This window comes from Gallus gallus, chromosome 9 (assembly GCF_016699485.2).
Source record: "Gallus gallus isolate bGalGal1 chromosome 9, bGalGal1.mat.broiler.GRCg7b, whole genome shotgun sequence".
NCBI lineage: Eukaryota > Metazoa > Chordata > Aves > Galliformes > Phasianidae > Gallus > Gallus gallus.
The window spans coordinates 4,899,914-4,924,617 of NC_052540.1; the positions used below are offsets into that span (position 1 = coordinate 4,899,914).

Below are 24,704 nucleotides of genomic sequence, written 5' to 3' on the forward strand. Positions count from 1 at the left end.
CAGCTGCGCTACCGGGGCGCACCGGGGGCTGTGGGGCGGCCGGGGGTCCACGAGTGGTGCAGCAAGGAGTGCTCGAGTTCCGACCTGGGCCTTCGGGCAGGGACTTGGCAAACTCATCCCGGCCTCAGGTCTCCCGGGTCTGGCACAGAGGTTGAAGCTGGGTCTGTGCTGCAGGGCTGTGGTTTGGCAGGACGCGGTGCGCCTCGCAAGCGGGACTTGGTGCCTGTGTGCTCAGAAGGGGCGGAAGCTCTGCCAGCGCTTTGTGCGCTTATGATACGGGCAAGATCACTTTTTGCCCTCCCCCCGCTCCAGAGGCATGCGGGCAGGGAACGGCGTCGTAGCCACAAAGGCATTTCAGTGGGAGGACGGGAAACCCCCCCGGCCCGCCAGGACCCCCGTGCCATCGCCCTGCCCCAGCACCACTCCCGGCGCGGCACGGGGACCTGGCGATGCGCAGCGAGCCCCGCCGGCCCCAACCCCCGGCTCGGCACTGCCCCGCTAAACGCAGCAGCGAAGGGGCGGCGGCGATGCAGGTGCCGGGAGGGCGGGGCGGTACCGGGGGGATGGGCAGTACCGGGGGGATGCAGTGCCGCCGCCGGGAGCGCGGCCCCGCAGTGCCCGCCGCCCCGGGCGCGTGCTTGCAGCGCGGGGAAGAGCGCGCCCCGCCCCCGTGGGCGCCCCGCCGCTGCCGAGCGGAGTGCGGCCCCGTGAGTACTGCGGGAGCGGAGCCGGCGCGATGGCCGGAGGCGGGCGGGACCGCGGGGAGGGGGAGCGAGCCGTGCGGTGCGTTCTCGGCGATGCTTCTCCCTGGCGCGTCCTTCCGAGGCCGCGCTATCGATGAGGCGCGGAGGAGAGGGACAAAGGAGAAGTGCCGCGCTCGGTGGTAGGTCCGTTAAGTTCGTTGCGGCCGGCTCTGACCGAGCGCTCTCGCGACGGACGGGTCGCGGAGCGGCGGTGGTGCCCGGGGGTGTCCGGCGGCCGTGGCGGCGGGCCGTGCCGTGCCGTGGGCTCAGGGAGGAACGCGCGGCTATCTCCTTCACCTGCTTGGTCCCCGCTCAAGCGAGCCTGCGTCTGCGAGGCTCCAATAACGCGTTGCGGATGCGCGGTCGCGGCTGCGAAGGTGCGTTGTCGTTGGCCGAGGGCAAATTTTTCTGGGGTCGGAATAGGCGGGTGTGTGAGTGTTGGTGCGTGGCGGTTACTGACAGCTCTGCGCTGCGAGGGGCTGGAAATGAATGGGAGGACGGGTCCCAGAAGGAGGCTGCCGAGGGCGCGCTAATTAATAGCAGAGGGGATGCAGCTGGTGATGCTTCTTAGCTTTGGCTGCGTCCGTAGTGCTGAGGACGCAGGGCAGTGTGAGCCGGAGCCCACCTGGAGCTGCTCTCCCTGCTCTGGGGCCGGGGATGTGGTGCTCGAGGGGTGTCACTGTTCTCATGAGCCGCCGACCCGGTGCACCGGCAGCTGTGTGAGGGACGGATGGTGCAGCAGGGTCACGGTCCTCCTTCCTCCTTACGGAAGGGCTGTGCAGCCCCGGGGGAAAGTGTCATTTCCCTGTTCTCAGCTCAGCATTTGTAAAGATGACAATGAAAGATCTGACAGTATCGCTTTGATGCGGCGTGACGTGCGTTGGCCTCAGAGCCCTCGGCTTTACTGGAAGTGTGCAAATCACTGTTCTGCAAAGGATTCGCAATCAAAGAGCGTTACGGATTGGTGTGTCCTAACACAGCCCTCCTTTGGTTGCTCACCTCCATCCCACTTTTGGAGCTCCGGAGGGATAACATTGCTGAGCCAGGGGGGGAACTCTGCACTTGAGATCATACCGTGTTCAGATAACGTTGGAGGTTGATTCCTCACTGCTTCAGGTGTGCCTGGAGTTGGTGCTGCTCGGTGATGTGCCTGGGGTGTGTGAGCTGCAAATGGTGCCTTTGAATGCTCCTTTAATTATGATTGCGCTGATTAAAGATGTAGGACATGAAAAGAGGTGCTTTCAGTATGAAGTGCTCTTAGATATCTAGCCAGCGGGAGTCACTGTTATCAGATGTGCTCACCGTGTAATTAAAAACCTTGGAGAAACTTACTTAGGGCATTTGTTTATAGGTAAAATTCAGATCCGTTGCCTTTTTTAGCCACGCTCAGCCTCCAGTGAGGTGTGAATCACAGAATTATGCCCTGAGCTGGATGGGACCATCGAGTCCAGCAACGGTGCTGCATCAGTTCCTGCTTTAAGGCAACACTTAAGCGCACTGCTATCTTCTGTGATGATTTCAGCTCTGTAGTTTACAGAACTGCCAGTAACGGGGAGAGGTGTCTATGTATGGGCTTCCCACCGTGTGCCAGTAGGCTGCACGTGCTCCCCCAGTTGTATTTATGGATGCCAGCTTTGGGAAAGCTCCTTTGGAGCGCGCACATGGAATCACAGAATGTCCCACGTTGGAAGAGACCCATAAGGATCATTGAGTCCAACACATACTGATGTTTTCATCTTCAGACCTTAGGGTATCATGTAGAATTTGGCTTGTAGGAGCTCATGTGTAGGAATACAGCAGGGCTGCGTGGCTGAGCATCTCCAACCTGCGCAAGCTCTGTCCTCTGGGGCTTTGTCTCTGCAGGTCCTGGGCAGTGCACCCGCTGGGCTCAGGTCTGCCCAACCCTTGGCAGCACCTGGCAGGTTCCTGCTGTGTTCCTGCCTCGTGTTGGGTGCCTGAAGGCACAGCCCTGCCAACACGCTGTCAGATGATGCTGAATATTAGCTCACGATCTGCTGCTCACGAGTTATCAGAACCTCTTTTCTCAAACAAACAAACAAAAAAGTTGCACAGAAAGCTGCAACATGTTTTGCTCGTTCCTGAGTCCTTGTGAAAAAAGGGCCTTTTGTGAGATACTCATTTAAAATAGAAGCATTACACAGACTGTCCCTCTCGTGCCAGCAGGATGCTGAAGGGCAGGGAGCCTCCGCTTTGTCCCTTTTGCTCCTGCGCCCTGCGTGCCCCTGCATGGAGCGGTGCCTCTGAGCGGGACCTGGCAGCTGCTGGGATGCTGAGCTGAGCAGTGCTGCCTTGGTCAAATGCACAGCACAACCTCTGAGCGTGCGTTCAGACAGTGAGCAGGGACAGCATCTCCAAGGTGATCTCTACCTGATGCCTCCTGGCTTGTTGGGAGGGGTGTGGGCATCCTGCGACACTCAGCCCCTTCCCTGGGGTACAAAGTGTCTGGGCTGTGCGGAGCTGTCTGGGTGAGGCCCGGTTTGAGCCCAGCCTGCCACGTGCACCTTGTGTGCACCACGTGCACCTTGTGTGCAGATGTGCTCTTAGCAGCTCCCTGGTAATGGTGTGCGTGCGTGTCCTGCAGCCCTGGGTGTGGCTGAGGCTCCTGACCCTCGAAGAAGCTGGAAACAAACAGAGTCCCCTGTCATAAACCGTACATCTGTTCCTGCTTATGGTGAGTGGAGCGGTTTGTGTTTTCAGCTGTAAAACTTTGCAGAAAAATAGATAGGGAAATACACGTTCTGCGTTCCGGCTCGTCTTCTGTACCGCTGTAACGCTGCATCTGCTGGTTAGCAAATCAGAGGGCTTCACATCAGTTGAGATTTTCTGCAGGCACCTCGTGTGCACTGACAGAGTTCGTGCCCTATAGGAAGCGCGCTGACAATGCAAAGGGATGGAGTGACAATAGAAATTGTCACGGCAATATTGCAGCAATGACAGCTGCTTACTGAGACGGCTCTCCTGGGGACTGGAATTGGTCCACGCTCATAGTTTTCCCCCTGGAGATGACAGCTCTCAGGGGGCTGCTTTTATCTTGAGACACCATTGAACTCACGGTGCTGGAGTGAAAAAAGGCTTTGTGTTTTCTGGATTCATTTGTAGGGCAGAGCTGTCAGGAAGCACTGCTGGCTGAAGGGCAGCGCGGAACACCGTGTGCCTGCTGAACAGAGCAGCTTGGGCACAGAGCAGCCCATTAACAATTCCATTGTAAAAACAAACCAAGAAATGCATCAATCACGGGGTTTCCAAGGGTCCTCCAGATCCTTGGTAAACTTGAATCCTATTTGAAATGTACTTTGTTTGATTAGAGGAGGTATCTTCGTGCTGTGACTTGCACTGACAATCCAGATCGAAACTTCAGGCACGCTCCTGTGTTAACTAAGCTGGGATGTCTTTCCTCTTGGTTCTTTCTTCTGGAGTTTTATTTTTCTTCCCTGGCTGCAGTTCTGCCTTACTCCAAGATGTTACTTTGGTCCCACGGGGGGACAATCAGTGTGTTATTTCTTGCCTGTCCTTATGACCCAGCTGTAATCCTGTAACACGCTGTGCTAGCAGGAGGCCCTAAGGAAATGAGAGATCTGAACGTACAGGATTATAGTTGCTAGACTCAAACTATGATCGCCCTTTTTAAGGTTACGTTTCAATACACATGTACATTAGTACCCAGCCCAGCTTTCCTTCCCCCAGCTGAAGAACTGCTGGGTGCTGGGCCCTCCACCAGCACTAACAAAAGCCCTGCCTGAGGCTCCTATAGGCTGATGGTCTGGGCGAGCTTGGCTCAAATACTGCCCATGTTTTAGAAGGGTCTGGAAGGTGCTCGCTGTCTCCCAGGACAGATACTGTGTCTGTGAATTCGAAGCTTCTTTCCCGTCAACAGCTTTTCTTACAGCATCGTTAAGGTGATGTTTACAGAGGTGTGAGGAGCATTGGGAAGAGGGAGCTGAGATGTAGATGTGGTGCTGACCAGTGCAGAGGTGGTAACTTACTGACACTGGGCACATTTGCTAGGGATTTAGTGTGTCAGTGGAGGAAAGCAGAGCTTTTCCTCCTTCCTGATGCCGGGCTCTTGGTACCTTTTGGGGCTGAAGGTGGCCCGTTGTGCTGGGGGAGCAGCGGTCTTAGCAGAGAACCAGGAAAGCACCAACTCAAGGAAATAAGGGAACAAAAAGGAAGAGGTATGCCGGAGTCAGTGGTGGGCACTAGAGAGGCACAGGGTGGTGGGGAAGAGGAGGGGAAGGCTGAGGGATAAGTGCAACAGAGATGGGGCTGGGGATGGAGGAACCAGGAGCAGGGATGAAGGCAATAGTCCCGGGGCTTCTTTAAGGCTGAGGAGGGATTGAAATTCATTACTTGTGCCTGTAATATGAAGGGGTGATTTGAGATGCGAGTGCCAAGCTGGAAAAGCCGAAATAACATTACTGGAAGAACACTTTAATTGAAGAATGACTCGCTTGATGAGTTAGTCAGACTGTCTGCTCATGATATAAATTGGGGACCGAGGGATCGTTGGAGTTTTCTGGCTCAGCTGTCTTGAAGTCTGGCCAAAATAGGGTAGTTTACCTACGGGCTGAGGAGTCTGGAAACACGACCAAAGCTTAGCTGTGAGCAGTGGCCCCATGTGCTGTATGGATGTCTGTGGTGTGGGCTGTGCTGAGCCCTCGGCCAGGCATGGGCTTATACGAGGGTCATGAATCTCTGGGGGAAGAGGTGTGGGAGGCGTGCATGGAAGGAATCTCATTTTCTGTGGATTTATGTGCTACTTGTTACAGCTGTCACTACTCGCTCTGTTACAAGTGTGGGTTTTGGCTGGGAACGTTTTAGGTGTTGTGGCTGTGGCTCAGCAATTTCGTATGTGGAAAATCAGTGGGAATTCCTTCAAGTCCGCACCTGAGGAAAAGCCAACTTCATTGCCACGTGTGGTAATGTGGTGTAGCTGCCTTCCCCCCCTCTCTTACTGGAATCCCATTGTTCCCCATTTGCCCTGGTTGGGAAGGGTGGTATGGCAGCCCTGCAACTCTGCTTTTGCTGTGGTTTTGATCCTGGGAGAAACCCTGCAGTAGTTCTCTCCAGGAATCTGTGGGCAGGTGTATTGGTTCACGTGCACAAGCAGCGTGTTAGGGATTCAGCAGCCTCTGGTTTTGGCTGAACTGCTGGTAAGGAGTTCGTCTTGCGCTCCGTCATCACCTCTGTGCAAAGCACCAGGCTCCTTTAGAGGGACAGCGCTGCTGTGACGCAGTGCAACGCGTGCCTCGGGGTTGAGGAGCTTTCCCCGTTACTATGGTCATGCAGTCAGATGAATATTTTATCAGATATTCGTGGATTGTTTAATTGAATGGATAAATAATCATATCCTTTAGTCTAGGGGGGAAAAATTCAAAGAATGTACACTTTAGAGCTAATCCATAATTAAAATTTGATGTCAAAAATGGTGTTAAGTTTCATCGTGAGCACTCTTTAATTGAGTTTCCTTCAGTTCACACTGGAAGGGAATGAAAACGAATGAAACTCATTACCTGAGCTAGAAATGAGAGGGCGTACCGAGGTCATTGCTGCATATTAACTCATACTTTTAAAATTCATGGCTGCCATTACTTTGGTTTGGTTTTTCCCATCTGTCTCCATGCAGACAATACTCCAGAAGCATGACTTGTTTTGAGGCATCGTGGAGATGCCTTTTTCCTTTCCCTTTCCCATGTTTTAAAAGACTTGTGATGGCATTTGGGGATGTAAGAGCAGTAAGTAACAGCAATAAACAACCAGGATTTCTTTCACCAGAACACAGTGGAGTGTTTTCCTCTGCCACAGCAGCCCTGGGGCACTCACTGAAGCTGAGGAAAGGTGGAGGAGGCATAATTTATGACCTATGGAAAGAAGAGTGAAAGAACTAATGAGAAATCATTCAGGTTGGAAAAGACTTGTAAGATCATCTAGTCCAACCTACCACCAGTGTCACCCGCTGACCATATCCCTCAGCGCCACATCCCTTGGCACAAAGGTAACTTCCCATCCAGCAACAGCAGGTACTCCTGGCAGTGCTGGTGCTGTAGATAGTTGTATGCACATTTGGAGAATATAACTTGTGAGCCCTGTGAGCACTTGGGATCTCTGCTGGCAGCTGACTGCGTGGGTCAGACCATGCCAGGCCATGTGCATGCACTGGGAACTTGCCTGGGGCAGCGTAATTATGGGAGGCTGTGTTTTTCGGGAGGATTGTGTGCACTGACTTGCTAAATAATCTTGTGATTAGTGTCTTATTTAAGAGGATTTTGGGACACGTGCTGTAGTGGCACCATGTTTCTGCTAGATGTAGGGGAGAGGTTAGAAAAATGAACTCTCTAAAGGCTGTGCTGTGCTTCTGGCCAGGCCCGTGGGGTATGTGCTGTGCATCACTGCTCCACCAAACCTCGTCTATGGGCGGTCCAGGAGGCAGGGAGCCCTCCTTTGCACGGGGCTTTATAGCAGCTGTGTTTCTGAGACTTCCTTAGGAGGCCATAATTCAGCCCTATGGGTGGTGTCTTCTGCCCACGGCTTTGTATTAGGAGCTCTGGGCTCACATCCTGGTGTTGGACTCTGGGCTGTTCTGCAGTCCACAGCTCATGACCAGCAGATTTGGTCCTCAGGAAAGTTTCACTGATTGCTGTTTGGACTCTGTGTGCAGTGTTCTTGAGCACAACTCATGTTTAAAGGTGCTGGCAGCTCGCTCACTGCTTTCACCACCCTGTTCCCGTAGGCCAGCAGTTTCTGGTTAGCCTGTCTGGCTGATGGGACTGTCTCACGTGGTCTCCTTAATTTCTTTCCTAGGCCAGCAAGCTCGATTAGAAGTGAGATGAGGGCATGAAGAGCTGCTTGCATGGCACAGATGTGGCAGTGGCTCATCTGGATGTCACCTGGCCACCCCCTTGTGACTGGAAGAGTTTGACAGAAGCTGCTGAGGACAGCGAAGGATCCTGGAGATGAAGGTGATGGTCAGGTTCCTTCCCTTCCCTGCCCCTCTTCTCGCTTGCACGGGCCTGGCAGTGAGAGCATGACTGCTGTCAGTGCAGTAAGGTCACCTGTATCTGAAGCCCCTGTTTGCACTGGGACTGCCTCGTGTTGCATGCGGAGTTGGGAGGGGGGTGAGGAGAACTGGGAGGGCTCTCTGCTCTTCCTAGGGCAGCTATCGTGTACTTCTTGTAAAGCAAAAGAAAACACTGATTCTGCTTCCTGTGGGAGCTTTTGTGGATATTGATACATATTAGATAAGCCTCGGAGATAAGTGTTTAAGCTCCAGTTGGTTATTCTGACTTGCACAAGACTCCTGTGTGTGCAGGGGCTTGTTCTGGTTAGAATTTCCCCAGAAATCCTTGGGGATACCACTTGTTTTGCTGGGTCAGAGAATTTTAGCCAGCTGAGTTCACGGCTGACGTCAGCTGGCCGTGCCTGGACATCTCTGTGCTTTCACTTCTGCTACCCCTACGCATTTCCCCTCTCCGTCTCTCTTTCCCACTGACAACCCACCCTTACCACACCTCTGCAGGCATTCATTAACTGCTTCCCTGAATGATTAGCTAGTCCAAAAGGTCTGTACCACACAGGGAGTATTCCTAGTGCTCTGTGCTTTAATGTGGGGCCTCATTAATCCCACAATTGTGTGAATGGGCTACCCTTTGGCATACAATTAGTGTATACCGTTTAGCTTTCTGGTTGCACAGCAGCAAGGCTTTGGGTATCCTGATCAGGAAGGTTCTGGTGCCAGGAGCCCCAGGGGGAGTGTTTGGTTGGGCTCTTTATTTAACACCACATTCTCCTGTACAAAGGGAAAACAAAGGAAAGCAAACGAGGTAAGGGGATTTTCAGAGGTGGCTGAAGCTATAGGGGTTGGATTTGTGCCTGTTCTCATGCACAAAGAGAGTTTGAGAGGATTTCATTGTCCAGCTGCTTTTTTCAATCCTTAACTTCCTGGTATCAGGAATGCCAGATGAGGGGTGTTCTGCCTCCTCCCTGCTTCCTCTGTCGCTGGAAACACGCTTATCTTCCCTCCTCTGCATAAAACCTGCATTTTTAACATGGAAAATGCACCCCCTCTTTCTTTCCTTCTGGCCAGGAGCGCTCGTGCTGCTCAGTGTTATGTTACCTTTAGCATTGCAAACCGAAGAGCTGCATTGCTGGGGCTGCAGGGTGGCTGTGCACGGGGCAGACAGCACCGTGCTGCTGCCAGGGCTGGTGTGCCAGGGCTATGGGGACCTGGAGGCCACCAGTGGCACTGGGAAGGCACTGCTCGAGGTAGGTGAGTGGGAAAGAGGAAGGGCACGGCACGCTGCCTTGGACATCTTTGGCAGCCGTTGTGTATGTGGGGCGAGAAGGAAACGGAGGTGGAGCTGGCTTCTGGTGTGAATAAGGGGAGCAAATAAAGCAGATCAGCCACAGAGCATTTCCTTTCTAGAACACTGGTTTTAGAAACGAGGCTTTTCGTTTGGTTTTGGTTTGTTTCCGTGTTCCTCTATGAGAATCCTCAGCTCATGGGGCAAAGAATTGTCTTGGGGCATGGCCTTGGGCTTGCTGGTGAGCTAGCAGGATCTTGGAGGGCTGCGGCGTGTAGGAGTGGGACTGGGCCTCCCTGGGGAGGTCTGGCAGCACAGAGCAGCTCTGCCTGCTCCCGTGAAGCGTAAGTTTGCAACAGTGAGTGTTATTCTGGCCTTGGTTGGGTGCCAGTCTTCAGGATACCAGAAATGTAAGGCCAAGCTGACCTCTAAAGCACAGCTTTTGCTTTTAATGCAGAGGTATTCATTCTCTGAACCGGTTGAGTGCACTGGGGACTTTCCTTCCATTTGTGCCAGGACAAAGTCTTCATCTCCTATAGAAATGCTGAGAAGTCCTTCTGTTGGACAGCCAAACCCAATCCCCTTCTACTAAATATGGTTTTGGATGAGGCAGCCTGGTTAGGCCTGGCTTTTAATTTGCAAAGACTGCTGAGGAAGTTAAGTATCTGAAAGTCAGGGGTACATTTGGTCCGCAGTGTCTTTTACTTCTCAGTCTGCACAAGCCCATTGTCAGCAGTGACTGTGTTTAGCGTCTGAAATGGAAAAGGGCAGTTTCTCTTTCCTGCTTCTGGCTCGTTTGAAATGGGGAAGCATGAGCAAAAGCTCACCCCACCCCACGGCTCCCTGCAGTGGCTGGGGAAGGAGCAGAGCCCTGCCTACTGCTGGGAGCCATGCCCTGCGCTACCTGGAGCCAGGAGGAGCACAGCAACGCGTGAGGGTGGTCCAGGGCTCAGCACGCTGCATTCGCTGCAGCATAGTTCTGTGGGATGGGTGCCTGGACCAGCTGAGCACAGTGAGCAATAGCTTGGACCCAGTGCTGAAGTACTGTTCCCTCTAAAGGGTGATGCATGCGTAACAGTATTGCATAAGATAATGGAGTAGTTAAGTATGTGTAAGATAACGGAGTAATTAAGTGTTGCATAAGATAACGGAGCAATTAATTCTGCGTGCTTGATTCTGCCGGTCCCATCTGGGCCATTTCGCTTCAGGATGGCTCCACCAGTGCTACCGGTTTTGGGCAGCCTTCTGGATCTGGAGCTGGCCATTTGTGCGTGCAGCTCAAGGTGTCCTGGTACCAGCCTGCTTCTGCCTGATCAACGTTTTTGCTGTCTCACATTCACGAGGTCTGTGCCAAAGTCCGGGGCTTATTCACTTCTCTTATGTTATTCTGAAGTCACGGTGGTGTTTGTTAACACTATACAATATCAGGGTTTAAAGGAATGCTTGTGTACGTGCTTATGTGTAAACATATTTCAGTGTGTTTATATTTGGTTTTACAAATATACGTGTATGCTTATTGTATTTATAGATGTAATATGGCAGTGCTCTTGGTGTGGGTTAGAGCTGTACTCTGCTCCGGTCACTGCATAGCAGATGGCTTGCTTGCCTTCTTTTCAGGTTTCCAGATGCAGTTGCTATAGCTACTTGCCAGCTCCTGGGGATAAAAGTGACCACCTCAGGTGTTGCTTCTGACTTGAAGCATCCTATGGGACTTGTACGTCAGCTCTGAAATGCACAGCATCTCGGTGAGCAGGAGTCCAGAACAGGCACTGCATGCTGCGGGTCTGGGAGAGATGGGAGGAAAGCTGACCAAAAAAAGCAGATGAGAGAAGGGCTTCTGAAAGGGAATGCTCATGGAGGGAAGGAGGGGGGTCTGGAGATGGATGTAAGGATCTCACTGAGGCAGGAGGGTAACTGCTCACAGCATCAGCCTGAGCAAGAGCTCCAGAAATTGAAGCATTCCCTCATACGAAGCCAAAGCTGGAAGGAGAGTGAAGGGGTTTGGGAAGGATGTCCCAGGAAGGGGAGTGCTGGAGATGCAGGCATGTTAGGAAGGTGCGTGGTTCCACGTAGGGCGCACTCGGAGCTGGCAGAAGCAGCTGTATCGTGGGAGCTGCTTTGGCAGCACTGCACCGACTCAGGGAGGGCCTCCCAGCTGCCGGTGGGAGCAGCTCTGGAGGGTGTTGTGCATCCCCAGCCCTTTAAAAATAGCTCATTTAAGAACGACTGCAGTCAGAAAAGCGGTTTCATTAAGCACTAACCACCGGTGCCTCTGTGTTGGTTGCTGGAGCACATGTTTGATCGCATAGTGCCGAACGCTGCGCTTTCATCTCTGGGAGGCAGCAGAGCCCTGACTGACTCAAAGGGTGCAGGGGACCCAGTGCCTCAAGGTAAGCACATGGGAAACTTCCTTCCAGCTTCCTTCTCTCGCACACCTCTGAGCTGCTAGATCTTCTGGCTGTACCCTGCAGAGATCTCCAAAGGAGCTCGTGTCTTTGTGAGTGAACTGGCCGGCAGCAGGTAAGAAAACCCGGAGCTGACTGCAGTCTGAAGAAGGCCAGCTTGGTGTGATGGAGGTTGCTTTGCAGGCTGTGTGTGCCGAGCACTGTGTGATCTCCGTGCTGAGCTCTGAAGGACGTGAGGCTTTGGAGCAGCTGAGGAAGGAGTGCCATGCTGTGCTTTGCTCGTACCGGTGTGCATGAACTGTGGCGTTTGGTGAGCTTTTAGAGCCCATTGGAAAGGGAATAGGGGGGTTCACTGCAAGTCGTCTTGTTTTGGCAGCGCTGGTGCTTCGTCATATTTGAGGACTGGAGATAAAGCTTCATGGAGGTGCAGGCTAAGCTGAGATTTCATATGTGGCTCAAAGTGAAAAGAACTTAAAAACCGGGGCAGGCTGATAACGTTCCTGCTGTACTTTGGGACGAAATTGAAAATTACTCTTCAGGCTCCAGAGGATATTCACTAAACTAACGATTTTGTTTAACTGGCTATTTCTATATTTAACGCTTCAGAAAGAGGAAAAAGAAGTTGGAGAAGATGACTTGTAGTAGTCATTTCCCTTGATGACATTCCGCTGGGGTCCCTATGCATGTTGGTCAGCTATCTAAAAAGCCTTTATCCCAGTTGCCTCAATTTCTTTTTGTATCCTGAATGCATTCTTTTCTAATTCAGTAATCAGTGGGGATATAAGAAGATAAGTACGTTAAGTATATGTATTTGTAATGTATCCTATAGAGAAATATACACGCATTTCACTGGAAGCAGAAGAAACTTAGCTGAATTGACTTGAATCTTGGAGGTGGGGGAAAAAGAAAAAGATCACTGAAATGCAAATGAATAAGCTCAAAATAGTTATAGAGGGCTCTGTTTGGCTTTTTACTTGCTTTTGTTAGCCCTCATGTTGCAATGATGCAGCTTCCTCTTAAAGAGAGGAGACAATGAAGGTCTTATGGTGTGACTGGCCGAGGGTGGGAGGAAAGGCTGTGTACTTGCAGAGGAGTGGGATGGCAGAAAAGAGACGAGTTCTGGTAAATGGGATGGCAGAGAAGAGGCGAGTTCTGGTAAATGGGATGGCAGAGGAGGCAGCTGTGCACCTGTATGCTCAGCTTGCTTGTTAGCATAGCCAAACTGCAGCAGCCTGTTTAGAGTTGACTTTTGGTTCTCTTGGAAGTCTGTCCTGCACTAGAGATTTGCCAGAAGGACCCCATGATGTCCACTGCTGTGTGCCTTCAGATCTGTTGGCAAGCTTGGGCATGGTGTGGTGGAGCCATGGATCCCATTCTGCCAAGCTGGAGGGGGGAAGGTTGTGGGAAGGAGCGGGGTTACACGGCTGGGGAGGATCCCCTCCTCAGGAGGACTTGGGCTCGTGGAGATGAAGGGTCAGCTGGGTTCAGCTGACTATGCTGGCATTCCCAAATAATTTAGATTTTTTTATTTCCCACACAGTCACTGCTGAAGGGCTCTTGGGCTGCTTCCTTGGGCCCGCTCAGTGCCCCCTAGCCTGGGAGGCAGCACAGGTACAGTTGGCTGTGTTTTGCTCTCCAGCTGTGGGCCTGAACTGCTTTTTCCATACCTCCTGGCTGCCTGTCCTCAGCTGGGAAATGGGATAGGGGCTGCCCCTTAAAACCGAGTAAAAGGAGGCCGATTTGTTTAAATAAAATAAATGAGTAACTTTAACCTGAAGCTTGGTCTGAGCCAGATCAAAGTCAGCCTTGTTTGAAGTTGGGTGAACTTTAAGCCCAGTGCTTTCCACTTTCGAGCTGAGCTCAAATGTTAAGCAACAGGGAGAATCTGCCCCGCTTCAGATCGGTTGGACGGAGGCTGGAGGTGGCACGAGATCTGCCTTGCAGGCTCGAGCACCATATGGGAAGTTGCTGGGTGTGAGATGACGGCTGTGTGAAAACAGCAGCTCTTGCCTGAAAGCAGCCAGGCACTGTGTCAGACCCTGCAGACTTCCTGTGAGTCGTAGCAGCTGTGGTAGCCTGTCGTGCAAGAGCTAGATTGGATTTTGCTTGCAGGTGAAGGTAATGCGGGTTTCTCATCTGCAGATAAGCATAGATGTCTGCTTCCGAGATGATCTTAGCATGTTTACTTATCTGTGCAACCCATTAAGGCATTTTGTTGCAAGAGATAACGGTAGATAGTGTTTGCTGCCCAGTGTAAGAGGTGAGCTTTGCAGTGTTCTGCACATTCTCTGTGATGTGTGAAAGTCTGTTTTGTCTGAATGTTGAGCGTTCAATGCTGAGTTTCAGTCTCCTTTCTTAGGGATGGGGGAAGCCTCAGTGAAGTGCTTTGGCCTTCTCTGTTTGGGTCATGGGCATGCTCCTTTAAGTAATCGTGTGGATTCTGAGGTTAGGGTTCGTGGATGAGAGTGATGCACCATGATTTGGTTAATGCTGAGGGCAGGGCCGCCTGCTGCAGTGCAGTCCTTTGGATCAGGAGCGCATTCCTGAAGCTGCCCTGCCGATCACTCCTACACTTGCTGGGAAACAGTTTCAAATCAAACAGGTTCAAGATGACTGGAATGCAAGGAGAAGCTCTCCAGGATGGCCTCACATCCTGCAGTGCTCCAGCAGCTTGGCTGACTGCAGTTCATGGCATAGGATGCCAACGGGAGTGCGAGGAACAGCTGCTCCCCGTGCTGCATGTATGTTTTTGTGTGCTTGCTGCCCTTTAGGATTCACTCAGTGAAGGAGATGCAGTCGGTCCTGGCAGCGCAGTGAGATGGCTGACCTAAGGACAAAACCAGTGATAGGGCAAGAGGTTGACGCTGTGTTTAAGTAGAACTGATCTGCGATGTTACAGAAGTAGAAATTGCTATAAACATGGGTTTCTCTCGGGGCACAAACTGCATATTAATGCTGCTGTGTGTGCACTCACCTCAGGCTAACAGCAGCTGTTCCTCCAGCTGTTATTAGCTGGGGAGGTGCTCTGTTGTTGGCAGTTTGCTCAGAAAGCAAGGTGGGGGTGAGGAGTAAAGTGAGTGTTGTAACCGGTAGCACTGAACATCCTGCACACAGAAGATGCCTGACTTCTATATCTGGGGGAGCCTCTGTGCAGAAAGAAGAAGTCTGGCTTCTTCATGGCCAGGTGGCATCGAGGGAGAGTGCTGTGTGTCTGTGCAGCCTGCTCTTGGGAGCTGCATTCCCATCTGGCTGTGAAGGAGTCAGGCTTTGGCTAAAGCTCTGCTTGGTGCCCCATCCTCCTGGCTCTCCTGGGGGTGGGTGGGTGCCTTCCCTGTTTCCCAGGGAGCTCTGGGTCACACGAGAGCTGTCAGCCTGCAACACCACTCTGTGCTGAACCCAGCGCTGAGCCAGCGCTGCGCCGAGGGATGCAGGAATGTCTGGGCCTCCTTTGTTGCTTCAGGGAGCAACCCGTGTTTCTGTTGGATTGATCTGTCTAAAGCTCTTCCTCCACGCCTGCAAGTCGCTACCTGGCTTTGATAAAAACCACATTTGTGCTGAGGTTGGCTGTTGTGGCGCTCTCTGTGCTCCAGGAAAAAGGGAGGGTAAAAACTGCCGTGGTCTTTGTTGCCCTTCAGCTTCACGAGCATCATGTTTTCTTCTCTCCAGCAACTGCATCTGCCTTCCTTAACTACTTGGTTGCACTTCAGATCACTTCGTGTCGTGCCCCATAACCGCCACGATCCTTCACTGGGCTGCTGCCATGGTTTGTGAAGGGAGAAGAAGCAAAGGGAAACGTTTGCTGGGTGGGTTTCTGTGCAGTGCATGGCATGGCTGCTGCTGGGCTCTCAGCGGGGGCACGGCCATCAGTTCTGGACGGGCAGCACTGTAATGTGTCTGCTTTCCCTCGTGCTTATGGGGGTGCTGAGGAAACAGCAAGATGGTTTCAGGCAAAGCCTTCATCAGGAAACTTTCAGTAATGTTTTCTGATTTTATAAGGACACGTGAAATTCTGGGTGCGGGGAGGGAGGAGTGTTTAAGCTTTTGGGATGTCTTTAGGTATACGTAGGTGCTTAGATCTGTGCTCAGTGTTTCTGTTCGTTACGACGTTATCGGCCTGCATTTCATCTCTGAAATGTCAGTGTGGGGTTAAAGCCGAGGTAGGGCTGTGCTTGCTGGTGCTCACGTCCAAAGGCAGATACACCACGAGCTTGCTGTGTGAGGACGTGACTCGCCGACTTGCCTTGGCACAACGCGTGTTTGACATCTGCTACTGCAAATATTTTGGCTTCTGTAAACCTGGCTGCTGCTTCGACAGTGGACAACATTTGGTATGTTCTGCTATATGGATTCCTGCGTGTCTGTTACAGCAGCTCCTCCCTGACACTTAACCTGGACGCAGGTTTCCTCAATAGCTTATGTTCAGCGGGAACAGCTTCCTGGGGACGTTTCTTTTCCTATACTCAGTTTCCTTGCATTGAAAGGACTTGTTTCTTTTCTTTGTTTTTGTTTTGGTCAGAGAAGTAATAGAAATTCGTGTACAATAACTTCTTGCTCATTCTCTGAAGATGACGTGTTCTGGTGGGCCGTGATGGGTGTCATCGTGGGGAGCCGTGGTGATGAGCTCTGCCCCGGGGTGACGAGCTGTGCATGGCAAGCAAAGAACCACATTTGAGCAGCGCCGCTGGGCAGGGCCCAGAAACAACAGATGTGCGGTTCTGCACGCTCCTTCCAATCCCTTTGTTTGGATTGAATTAGGTTCTGCTTTGAGCAGGTGGTAAAGAGTGACTGCCTGGTCCTGAAAGAGATGGAGAGATATCACACCCACCTGCAAGAGGCTGGCGGCGTGGAAGCCATAGCCTGAGGGGCTGCTGAGCAGTGCCTGGCACAAAGCATGTTTATTGTCCTGGGGCTGTGGAACGCTGGGTTAGGTGTCTTGGTGCGTGGGGATATTTGCAGAAGCACTAAGTGTTGGCCTGCTGCATGCTGCTAATTTAAAATAAACAAGTGCTGCCCTCTCATTTTGAAAGATGAACGCCCTAGAGGGATACATTAATGGAGAAAATGAGGAAGCGTTGTGTAATTTGAAGGCGTAATGTAAAGTAAATAGTCCTAAATGAGTGCTCAAACCCTTGTCTTTGTAGCTCCAAGGGATATGCAGTATGGGAAGGGTTATGGTGATGGAGGCTGATGATGGAAGCCTCACTGGTAAAGTCATAATGTCGGAGGGGTCCAGGTTTGGCCAAAGCCACACTCTTGGGAATCAGTGGTTACTGCTCATCGTTACCCACTTTCATTCTCTTTTTTTGAACTTAATCACGTAGTGTTTTCCACATCTCTTACTGCAGTGAGGCTTTGCAGTTGGAAAAGTCATCCATGGCAGCACTGCTCACAGCACACTCCCATGGGTACGTGCCCACCACGAGCTGACTTCTGTTTTCTGCTGAGCACCGAAAGCTTCTCCCAGCCCAGAGCGAGCACCAGGACGTCCCTGGAAGTGATCCCCCAGGAGAAGGCATCTGAGTGGGGACGTGCAGTCAGAGCCCTGCTTCACCCGTGGGCTCTGAGGTCAGAACGGGTCCCTTCCCTGCCCCTTACTGTGAGTGAGGAACATCAGGCAGGCGGCTGTGTCCCGTATAGCGAGCAGCGTTGTGCTGAGCAGTGCTGGTCCCAGCAGCCAAGAACGTGTCCCAGTGCTTGTGCTTATGGACTGTGTGTCCTGCTGAGCAGCCCACCGAGCAAGGTGTGTACCTAGTGTGTACGTAGCCGAGATGAGCACGGTATTCCCAGCCTACTCCCAGACTTGTGTAGCTCTTTCGTGCGTCATCTGAAATTTAACCACGTTCCTCACTTAAAACACTTCTTCTGCTCGTCCTTCACTTTTTTTCCCCCTCTTTTGTTGCGTTTGTTGACTTTGGAAGCGCTTACTTCAGCGCATGGCTCAACAGCTCTTTTATTTCCACAGCACGGTGATGTTTTGAGGGAAAGCAAGGAATTGCTGGAAGTGAGTCTACCCTGTTTACCTCCTTACGAAACGGAAATACGTGCAGCTGAATTAACAGGCCGTGTTGGACTGAGCGTCACAGTGAACTTCTGAAACAGCCCTGGAGGAACAGAGCGTTCGCTTTCATTAATCTGTTATCAGCTTTCACCTGATGTATCGGGTCTATGACAAATATGGTTTCTTCCATTATAAAATGACGCAATCGCAGCTTATTTACAGCTATAGTCTTGATAATCTCTTTCCCCGGGACAGGAACAGAGGATTTTAAGAGCAGATGGGAATTTTAGATAACTTCTCAAATCCTTTCTTAGTTTTTTCTTTCCCTTTTCAGTTTCCTTGGGAGCATCACTTTAGTTTGAGTGGAGGGACTCCTGCTCTGCGCCTCCATCTCATCCTCTGTTTGCAGAAGAGGATCACGTTTCAGATCTGTTGGCCTTTTTCCTCTTTTCTTGTTTTAAGAAGTTAGCAAGAAGAAGGAAGCGGCGTGCTTGAGTTTTCAAGTGTTTGGTGAGAGCCTTGGGAATCCCCTGAGCTGTTATGGGATCAGAAAGTTCTTATGTTGGCTTAGGAACTGCCTGGCAGGTAGGAGTCAAGACGGTCAGATCCCACAACACCACAGGGCTCCCACAAGCTAACATCACTCCGAGATATCTGCTGCTCTACTGCAGTAACTGATCTGAGGAGGAGAGGAATGGCAAGGCATGTATCCTGAGGGCTGCTGGGACCAGAGGGTAAACCTGGAAAGACACAGAGAGCCAATAATCCCAGGCAGCTGTGCAGCACAACAGCCAGGGATGCCTGCGTTAGCAGAAGTGGCATAAAGCTCTGTGGTTTTGGTTTAGTGCCACGGGACAGTTTTGAGTCAGCCTCACTTGCAACATGGCCTGAAGTCATTGCAGGCAGCAGAGAGCTCGGGCCTTGGAGCGTGGCCCCAAAGGATGTAGGTGAATGGGTTTGGGAGGAGAACAAAGCAGCCCGGCTGTGGTGCTGCAGGGTTGCGTGGCCAGAGTGTGCGTGCTGGGGCATCCCTGTGGGCTGTTCCCTAAACCTTTTACTGATCGCTGTAGAAAACAGATAAGAGCTTGCCAGGCTATTTTGTCTGATGCAGAGGGGCTGCTGTAGTAAGCATTTCTAGGGTAAATTTGCTGTGGGTCATGGAAATGCAGATTGCCAGCTGTCCTCTACCTGGCTGGGGCAGCTGTTTTGTACCAGCACCCTGAGCTGGGGTTCTGTGCCAGGCCAGGCTGCAGCTCCCTGCAGGGATGAAAGCCTCCGGGATGCCAGAGCAGGCAGGTTCTGCCCACCTGGGTGGTTAAGCCTGCGGGTGCTATCCTGGAGAACAAACTGCCTTCCCCCTTGGCAAAAAAACCCAGCCTCTTTGCTTACAAGTCAAAGCAAAATCACTGTTCCCACTGCAGCAGTGTGCACAGCTATCCATTGTGTGAAGCGTGGAATGTAAATGTGTAGGCTCCTCTGGGTGCTCCTCGCTATGGGGAACATGAGCTGGCAGTGCTGAGACATGCTGCTGTTGCCTACATCTGGAAGCCTGAAGGTTCCTGGAAGTCAGCCCCTCACCGTGCGTCAAGAAGCACGAGGTGAATGAAGTCTGGCTAGGAGTCTGCCCAGTGTGTGCTGGAAGGGAGGAGGAAGGAGTCTGGGAGCTTTGCTCTGTGCTGGTTGGTACTGCACGGCTCCATTCGGGGGCTTCTGTTTCTATATACAGATTTTGAAAGCACTGCTGTGTGCAGAGGAGCTGCATGCAGAGGGAGGTAGAAGGATGCCCTCTGACTGTGGGCTGCTCTGTGTGAAATCTGTGTGAATTTCTCATAGTTTCTTAATCGAGCTAAAATACGAGCAGTCAGCATTAGGATGCATAGAATCTAATGCTATGTACTGTAGCATCTGTAGTTTAGCTTACATGGCATTGTCCTGACTCGGTGTTCTGCAGAAGCAAGCTACTTCTTGAAACGTATCACCCTGTGAAATCTCACCTTCTCTTGCTGTGTTTCTTTGGTCAGAATGAAGCTGTGTGGTCAAAAAAAGATTTGTCTAGACAGTATTTTGTGAGGGCCTGTGGATAAAGTAGTGTGTTGTAAAGTGACTTTTCCTACTACTCACTCTCACTTGCTCCGAAAAGGCCAGGAGTTGTCTGCTGTGGTGCCTGAGGAGGAGCACCTGAATTGCTGAAGAGCAATTAGCAAAGTGTTTTCTTGGGGAAAAATTGAGTTCTTTCATCTCCTTTTCTCTTAGCAATGCTCACTGCACGCATTAACCATCAGCACTGGGGTTCTTACTTCACTGACAGTGTGGACACGTAAGCTTTTACAAAGCTGATGTGTTGTTAACGTTTCTGCTGCTGACCCTTCGTGTCCGTACAACAGCTTTTATGGGACTGCTGCTCTTAGCTGAGGAAATGCACGTCCATCCCCAGGCCACGAGGTTCTTCCGTGATAGTTTTATTTCTCCTTATTTATTTGTTATTTATCTCTTGCAGGTGTTTCTTGAACTCTTCAGCGCCTCACGCGGCTGTTGTGTTTGGGGATATCCTGCCTTAAATCCTGGACAAAAATCTGCCAACAGCCAAAAATGACCTGAGTGGGAGAGCCACTGCTTTGTCCAACAGGTAGGACGTCGGTCGTTGGTGGCTTCTGGTACAGGCATGGTTTGCTGTCAGCAAGCAGTCTGCACAGGGAGCTGCTGCCAGTGCCATGCTAGGGCAGATAGTGATCTCTGAGGTGCACTGGGAGATGGTTGGTGTAAAACTGTTTTATTGGGGAATGCGGCGTTGTAGAAAAGACATGGAGACAAAGCCATCCAAAAGCCATCTGCTGTTGGAGCGCTCCCTTTTATAGCACGGCTGGCGGGAGCCGGAGGTGACTGCTCACATAAGGGGATGGGCAGTGCTGTACAACAGGATCTGGCTTTACTACCTGTAAGGATAACGTACCTTGAATAACATTTATCAAAGAGCATTTGTGAATGCAGCCGTGCTGTGGCTTAATTGGCTCCCAGCAGCTGGTTTCCTTCCCAGGAGCACGCCCAGCCCACTGAGGGTTTGCAGAAGTTTCCTGTGTAGTTGCTAGATGTCAGTTGATGAAACTCCTGCTGCTTGTGAACTCAGCTTTTTCTCTGCACAGTTATGTGCCTCGTTATGTGCTTCGTTAGTGTTCAGGCTTGCAATCAAGTGACAGCTCAGTTCTGGGAATGCTGCTGGTGGGGTTTGCGTGTTGGCTCACTGGGATGGGAGGTGAAGGAAAGCAAAATGGAGACCTACGCTCCTGCTGGTGTGCTTCTCGCTGTGTTAAACTTGTTAAACACTTCAAGTCTATTCGTTTGACATTTGAGGTGGTGGACTTCTGAAATCTTTAAATGGGCTGAGGTGTTAAAATCGCCCCTGCGTTCTCCCTGTCCCCACCCATTGCCTCACACCGCTGCCTGTGATTTTTGTATGTCTGTGTGGATGTGCACACCCCCTTGACTGAGATGCTCCTCTCCCCCAGGCCCAGCTTCCTGCCCCGTGCTCACTGTCCCGTTTGGATGCGACGTACACTATGGTTCACATCAATGTGCTGAAAAAATTCATGTGTGTTCTTGTGGTGATACTGATAGCTCTGACGGTTTGCCTGTGGAAAGAGACAAGAGGAAGCTACTATGTTCCTTTGAAGAACGATGGCACACAGGTTCACAGGGCTCTGGACAAATGGAACCTACTTAAATCGCAGGGCCTCCTCCATGAAGCTGCTGGTGAAATGGGTCAGATGCCTAAAGCATTGCCCAACAACCAAAACAAGGTAAAAGGCATCACCTCTGGAGCAGTAGAGAAGTCCAGGAAAGCAGCAGAGCACGTGAAGGTATGGGATAAGGACAGCTCGTCCAGAAACCTCATACCCAGGCTGCAGAAGGTCAGGAAGAACTACCTGTCCATGAACAAGTACAATGTGACTTACAATGGGAAGATGAATGCTGCTAAACTCAGCCCAGAGCAGCTGCTGTGCCGGCTGCGGGACAGGGTGAACGTGACCATGATACGGGGATCGGACGGTCCATTTAATTCCTCAGAATGGCAGCACTACCTGCCAGACAAAAGCCTCAATGAGACGGTGGGCCGCCTGGGTCGCTGTGCTGTTGTGTCCTCAGCAGGCTCTCTGAAATCATCTCACTTGGGACCAGAGATAGGTTGGTATTTTTCGACTAAGATAAAGTCAAGCAATACTGTTGTGTAACTTGCACTGAACGGAAGAGGCCTAGCGTCACACTCGCACTCTGCTGGAGCCACAGAGGTGTTTGAAATAAGCTGCAATCTATCCTTGCAGTTCTCTGATGGTGAACGGTGCAGCCTAGGAGGAGATGGGAATAATGATGAGATACCCCCCTCCTCTCTGAGTGCATACGCTGCACATCGTAGGCTTCCTTACCATGCTATAGATGGCGGTGTCTGTGAGTGTTAGGCCTTGGGCATGCCTGCTCCCATGAGCAACCACTGATGGCAGCAGCAGTTTCTCAGAAACGAAAAGGATTGTGATAGAAAACAGCTGCGGTCTTAACTCTGGAATCTTGCAAAGCTTTGACCGTGGCATAACGCTGCTCTTCCTCAGCAGGAAAACAGTAAGTAAAAATATTTAGCCAAGTGGGTAAGCCCCAGGGGAGAGCAAAGGGTTGGACTGAGCTGAGAGGATGTGACTTCTGTGCAGGTAGTTCCTTTATAGCGAGTCCGTTCGACTTTCATGATTGTGTTGACCTCACCAGAAAGTAGAACTAATACTGAATACCAGGAAGAGGTTTGGCACCCCAAGTGTTTGTTTCTTGAGAGGGTGTGGGATGGGTTGAGTAATGCTTATGTGCTTATTGCACGCTCAACAGTCAGAAACTTTTTTTTTATTCAGAAAGACTCCCGCAGAGAAGGAAGTAACAAAAACAGCAAAAAAAAAAAAAACACCCAAAAAACAAAAAACCCCAACACAACTAAAGCACAAAAGGGAAAAAACCCACTGAGCACAGCCGTGAGCAATCTGCTCTAGCTGACCCAGCTCTGAGCAGAGGGCTGGCCTTGGGCAGTCTTCAGAGGTCTGCTCTGACTCTTAAGTCTTGCTTGTGATCATCCAACGGTGGCACGGCCTCACTGAGCCCACGGGGCAGCTGAGTGTGAGCGGCCCAGCAGTTGAGGTCTGTGCTGTGCTACAGCCACAGGGCAGGACAGACCCGGGAGGGCTCCATTTGTTCTGTGGAGTTGGGCGATACTTTGCAAAGTCTCATCTGCCCGTATTGATCTGAAGTCAGTGCAGTGAGTAACAAGTGCTGAAGCATCGGTCTTGTACTGTGGGTTGTAAAGAAGTGAGTGTTGATACTGAAGCACTTTGTATCTTTAAGGAAGCAGCATCCAGGGTCTCTCCAGCCTTCAGCTCTGGGTTTTGTGCTTGGCAGAAAAGTCTCCCGTGGCCGCAGTCCCATTTTGTTCACTGCTTATTGTTTGGGCCTCTGTGAAGATTCACACTGCACTTAACTCACTGCAGGAGGAGCATGTATGATTGTTCTCTCCTGTAGAACTTGCTTGCAGGCTTCAGTACTTCAGTGTGTTTGTAATTTATCAGCTGGATCAGGTCCCTTTGGCCTGTACTAAGCTGGAAGCAGCCTTCATCCTCTTGAAACAAGTAGACAGATAACCCTTTAATACATTATTCAGGAACAACTGAGGGAGACCTTTCAGCTGCAGTGGCAGGTTGCTGTGGGGAGGTGAGGGTTTGTGCTGACACGTGCCCAGAGGCTGTCCCCAATGGGTGCCCCTCAGGGCAGGGGGGCAGGTGCTGGGTGAGGATGAACAGCATGAGCTGTGTTGAAGTGCCCCGAAGGATGTGATGAGAAGGGCGGTGGCAGCAGTAACCAGGGCTGATACAAATTGCTGTTGACAAGTGGTTGATGTAATTGTTTTAGCCTCCTGACGAGCGTTTGAGGCCAGGTAGGTCCAGATCTAGGAAGACAGACCTGACTTTGAGCACCTTTCTGGGCTGGAGCTTTCTCAGAAGTGCCCTGACCTCCTGTTTGATGCTCTCCTCACCCAGCTGACTTGTTTCCAGCAGTGCCTGTGCTGACTCCTGTGATGAGACTACTCAGGAGCTGAGGATGCTGTCACAGCACGTTGTCATCCAGCATGCAAGTGCTGGATCTGGGCCGGGCGATGGATGGGCTGTGCCGCTGCTGCTGCAGAGCGGAGAGCATGCCAGGTGTGCAGAGCAGTGTCTCTGTGCCTGCAGCCTCCTAGTCTGTCCCTTGGGCTGGAGCATCAGTCTGTTCCAGGTCACATCGGATGAATTCTGGAAAGGTCACTGTGTAACGTGCCCTGGGTGAATGCCATTAACCCTGCTGCTGTCCCAATTAGCAGGCCTTGTGTCTGACTCACAGACTGGAACCTTTTAGCTCATGCAGGCATCTCTGCTTATGATTCTGCTTGGTTTTGGCTGCTCAGGAGCCCAGTCTCACTGCAGCTCCTTCAGCTGGTTGCTGTGAATAGTGAGGGATTCAGGAGTGCATCTCTGTTTATGTACAGTTTTTCCCAGTTTGGGCCTGACACATTTCAATGGAGGAAAGGTTGTGGTTTGGCTGGGGGAGGGTGCCAAAAGGGAACTAAATCTTAAAATGAAGCCTTTGCTTTGAAGCTTGGTTGAGCACAAGAGACTGCTGAATAATTATTCTTTAAAGGGCTGGGGGTATTTTTTCTGTGTAGCCACATCAAATGAGGAAGTGTGGTAGATCAGGATGATCCTGTTAAATGGGCAGTGCTTGCCTTGATGAGTTCTTGGTGAGAACGAGGTTTGTGAGTTCCTGTGAAAAACCAAATTGAGGAAATGCCAGGCACGACACAACCACTGGGAGACAGACGGCGTGCCACGATGAGTTCATCAAACACCATTTTTAAGTGTACATTTGAGGTGTGATAATGCTTGGTGTCTGGCTCAAGTTGTGTGCTATGACTACGAAGTCATAGAATTATCAAGGTTGGAAATGACCTTCGAGGTCATCAAAGTCCAACCGTCAGCCCATCCCCACCATGCCTGCTGGGCTGGTACTTGTGGTTACGTGGAAAGTCTCCGTAGCTCCAAAGCCAGCTGTGAGCTCACTGCTTTCACTCTGTTCTGCTTTCAGATAGCCATGATGCTGTCTTGCGGTTTAATGGGGCTCCTGTCAAAGGATTTCAAGAAGATGTGGGGCAAAAAAACGACGATTCGTCTTGTCAACTCCCAGG

General features: G+C 51.4%; 1 protein-coding gene across 2 annotated transcripts in view; it reads left to right on the plus strand.

Moving 5' to 3' along the window:
* Positions 1–611: 611 nt before the first annotated feature.
* ST6GAL1 (ST6 beta-galactoside alpha-2,6-sialyltransferase 1) overlaps positions 612–24,704 on the plus strand; it is a 31,109-nt gene continuing 7,016 nt past the window's right edge. Inside the window, 6 exon segments of one of the 2 annotated variants that reach the window (NM_205241.2) lie at positions 671–883; positions 7,563–7,720; positions 19,962–20,090; positions 20,968–21,643; positions 24,605–24,676; positions 24,678–24,703. In NM_205241.2, the coding sequence (NP_990572.1) occupies positions 21,019–21,643; positions 24,605–24,676; positions 24,678–24,703 (723 nt within the window). In that variant the 5' untranslated portion in view covers positions 671–883; positions 7,563–7,720; positions 19,962–20,090; positions 20,968–21,018. 2 annotated transcript variants of the gene reach the window in all.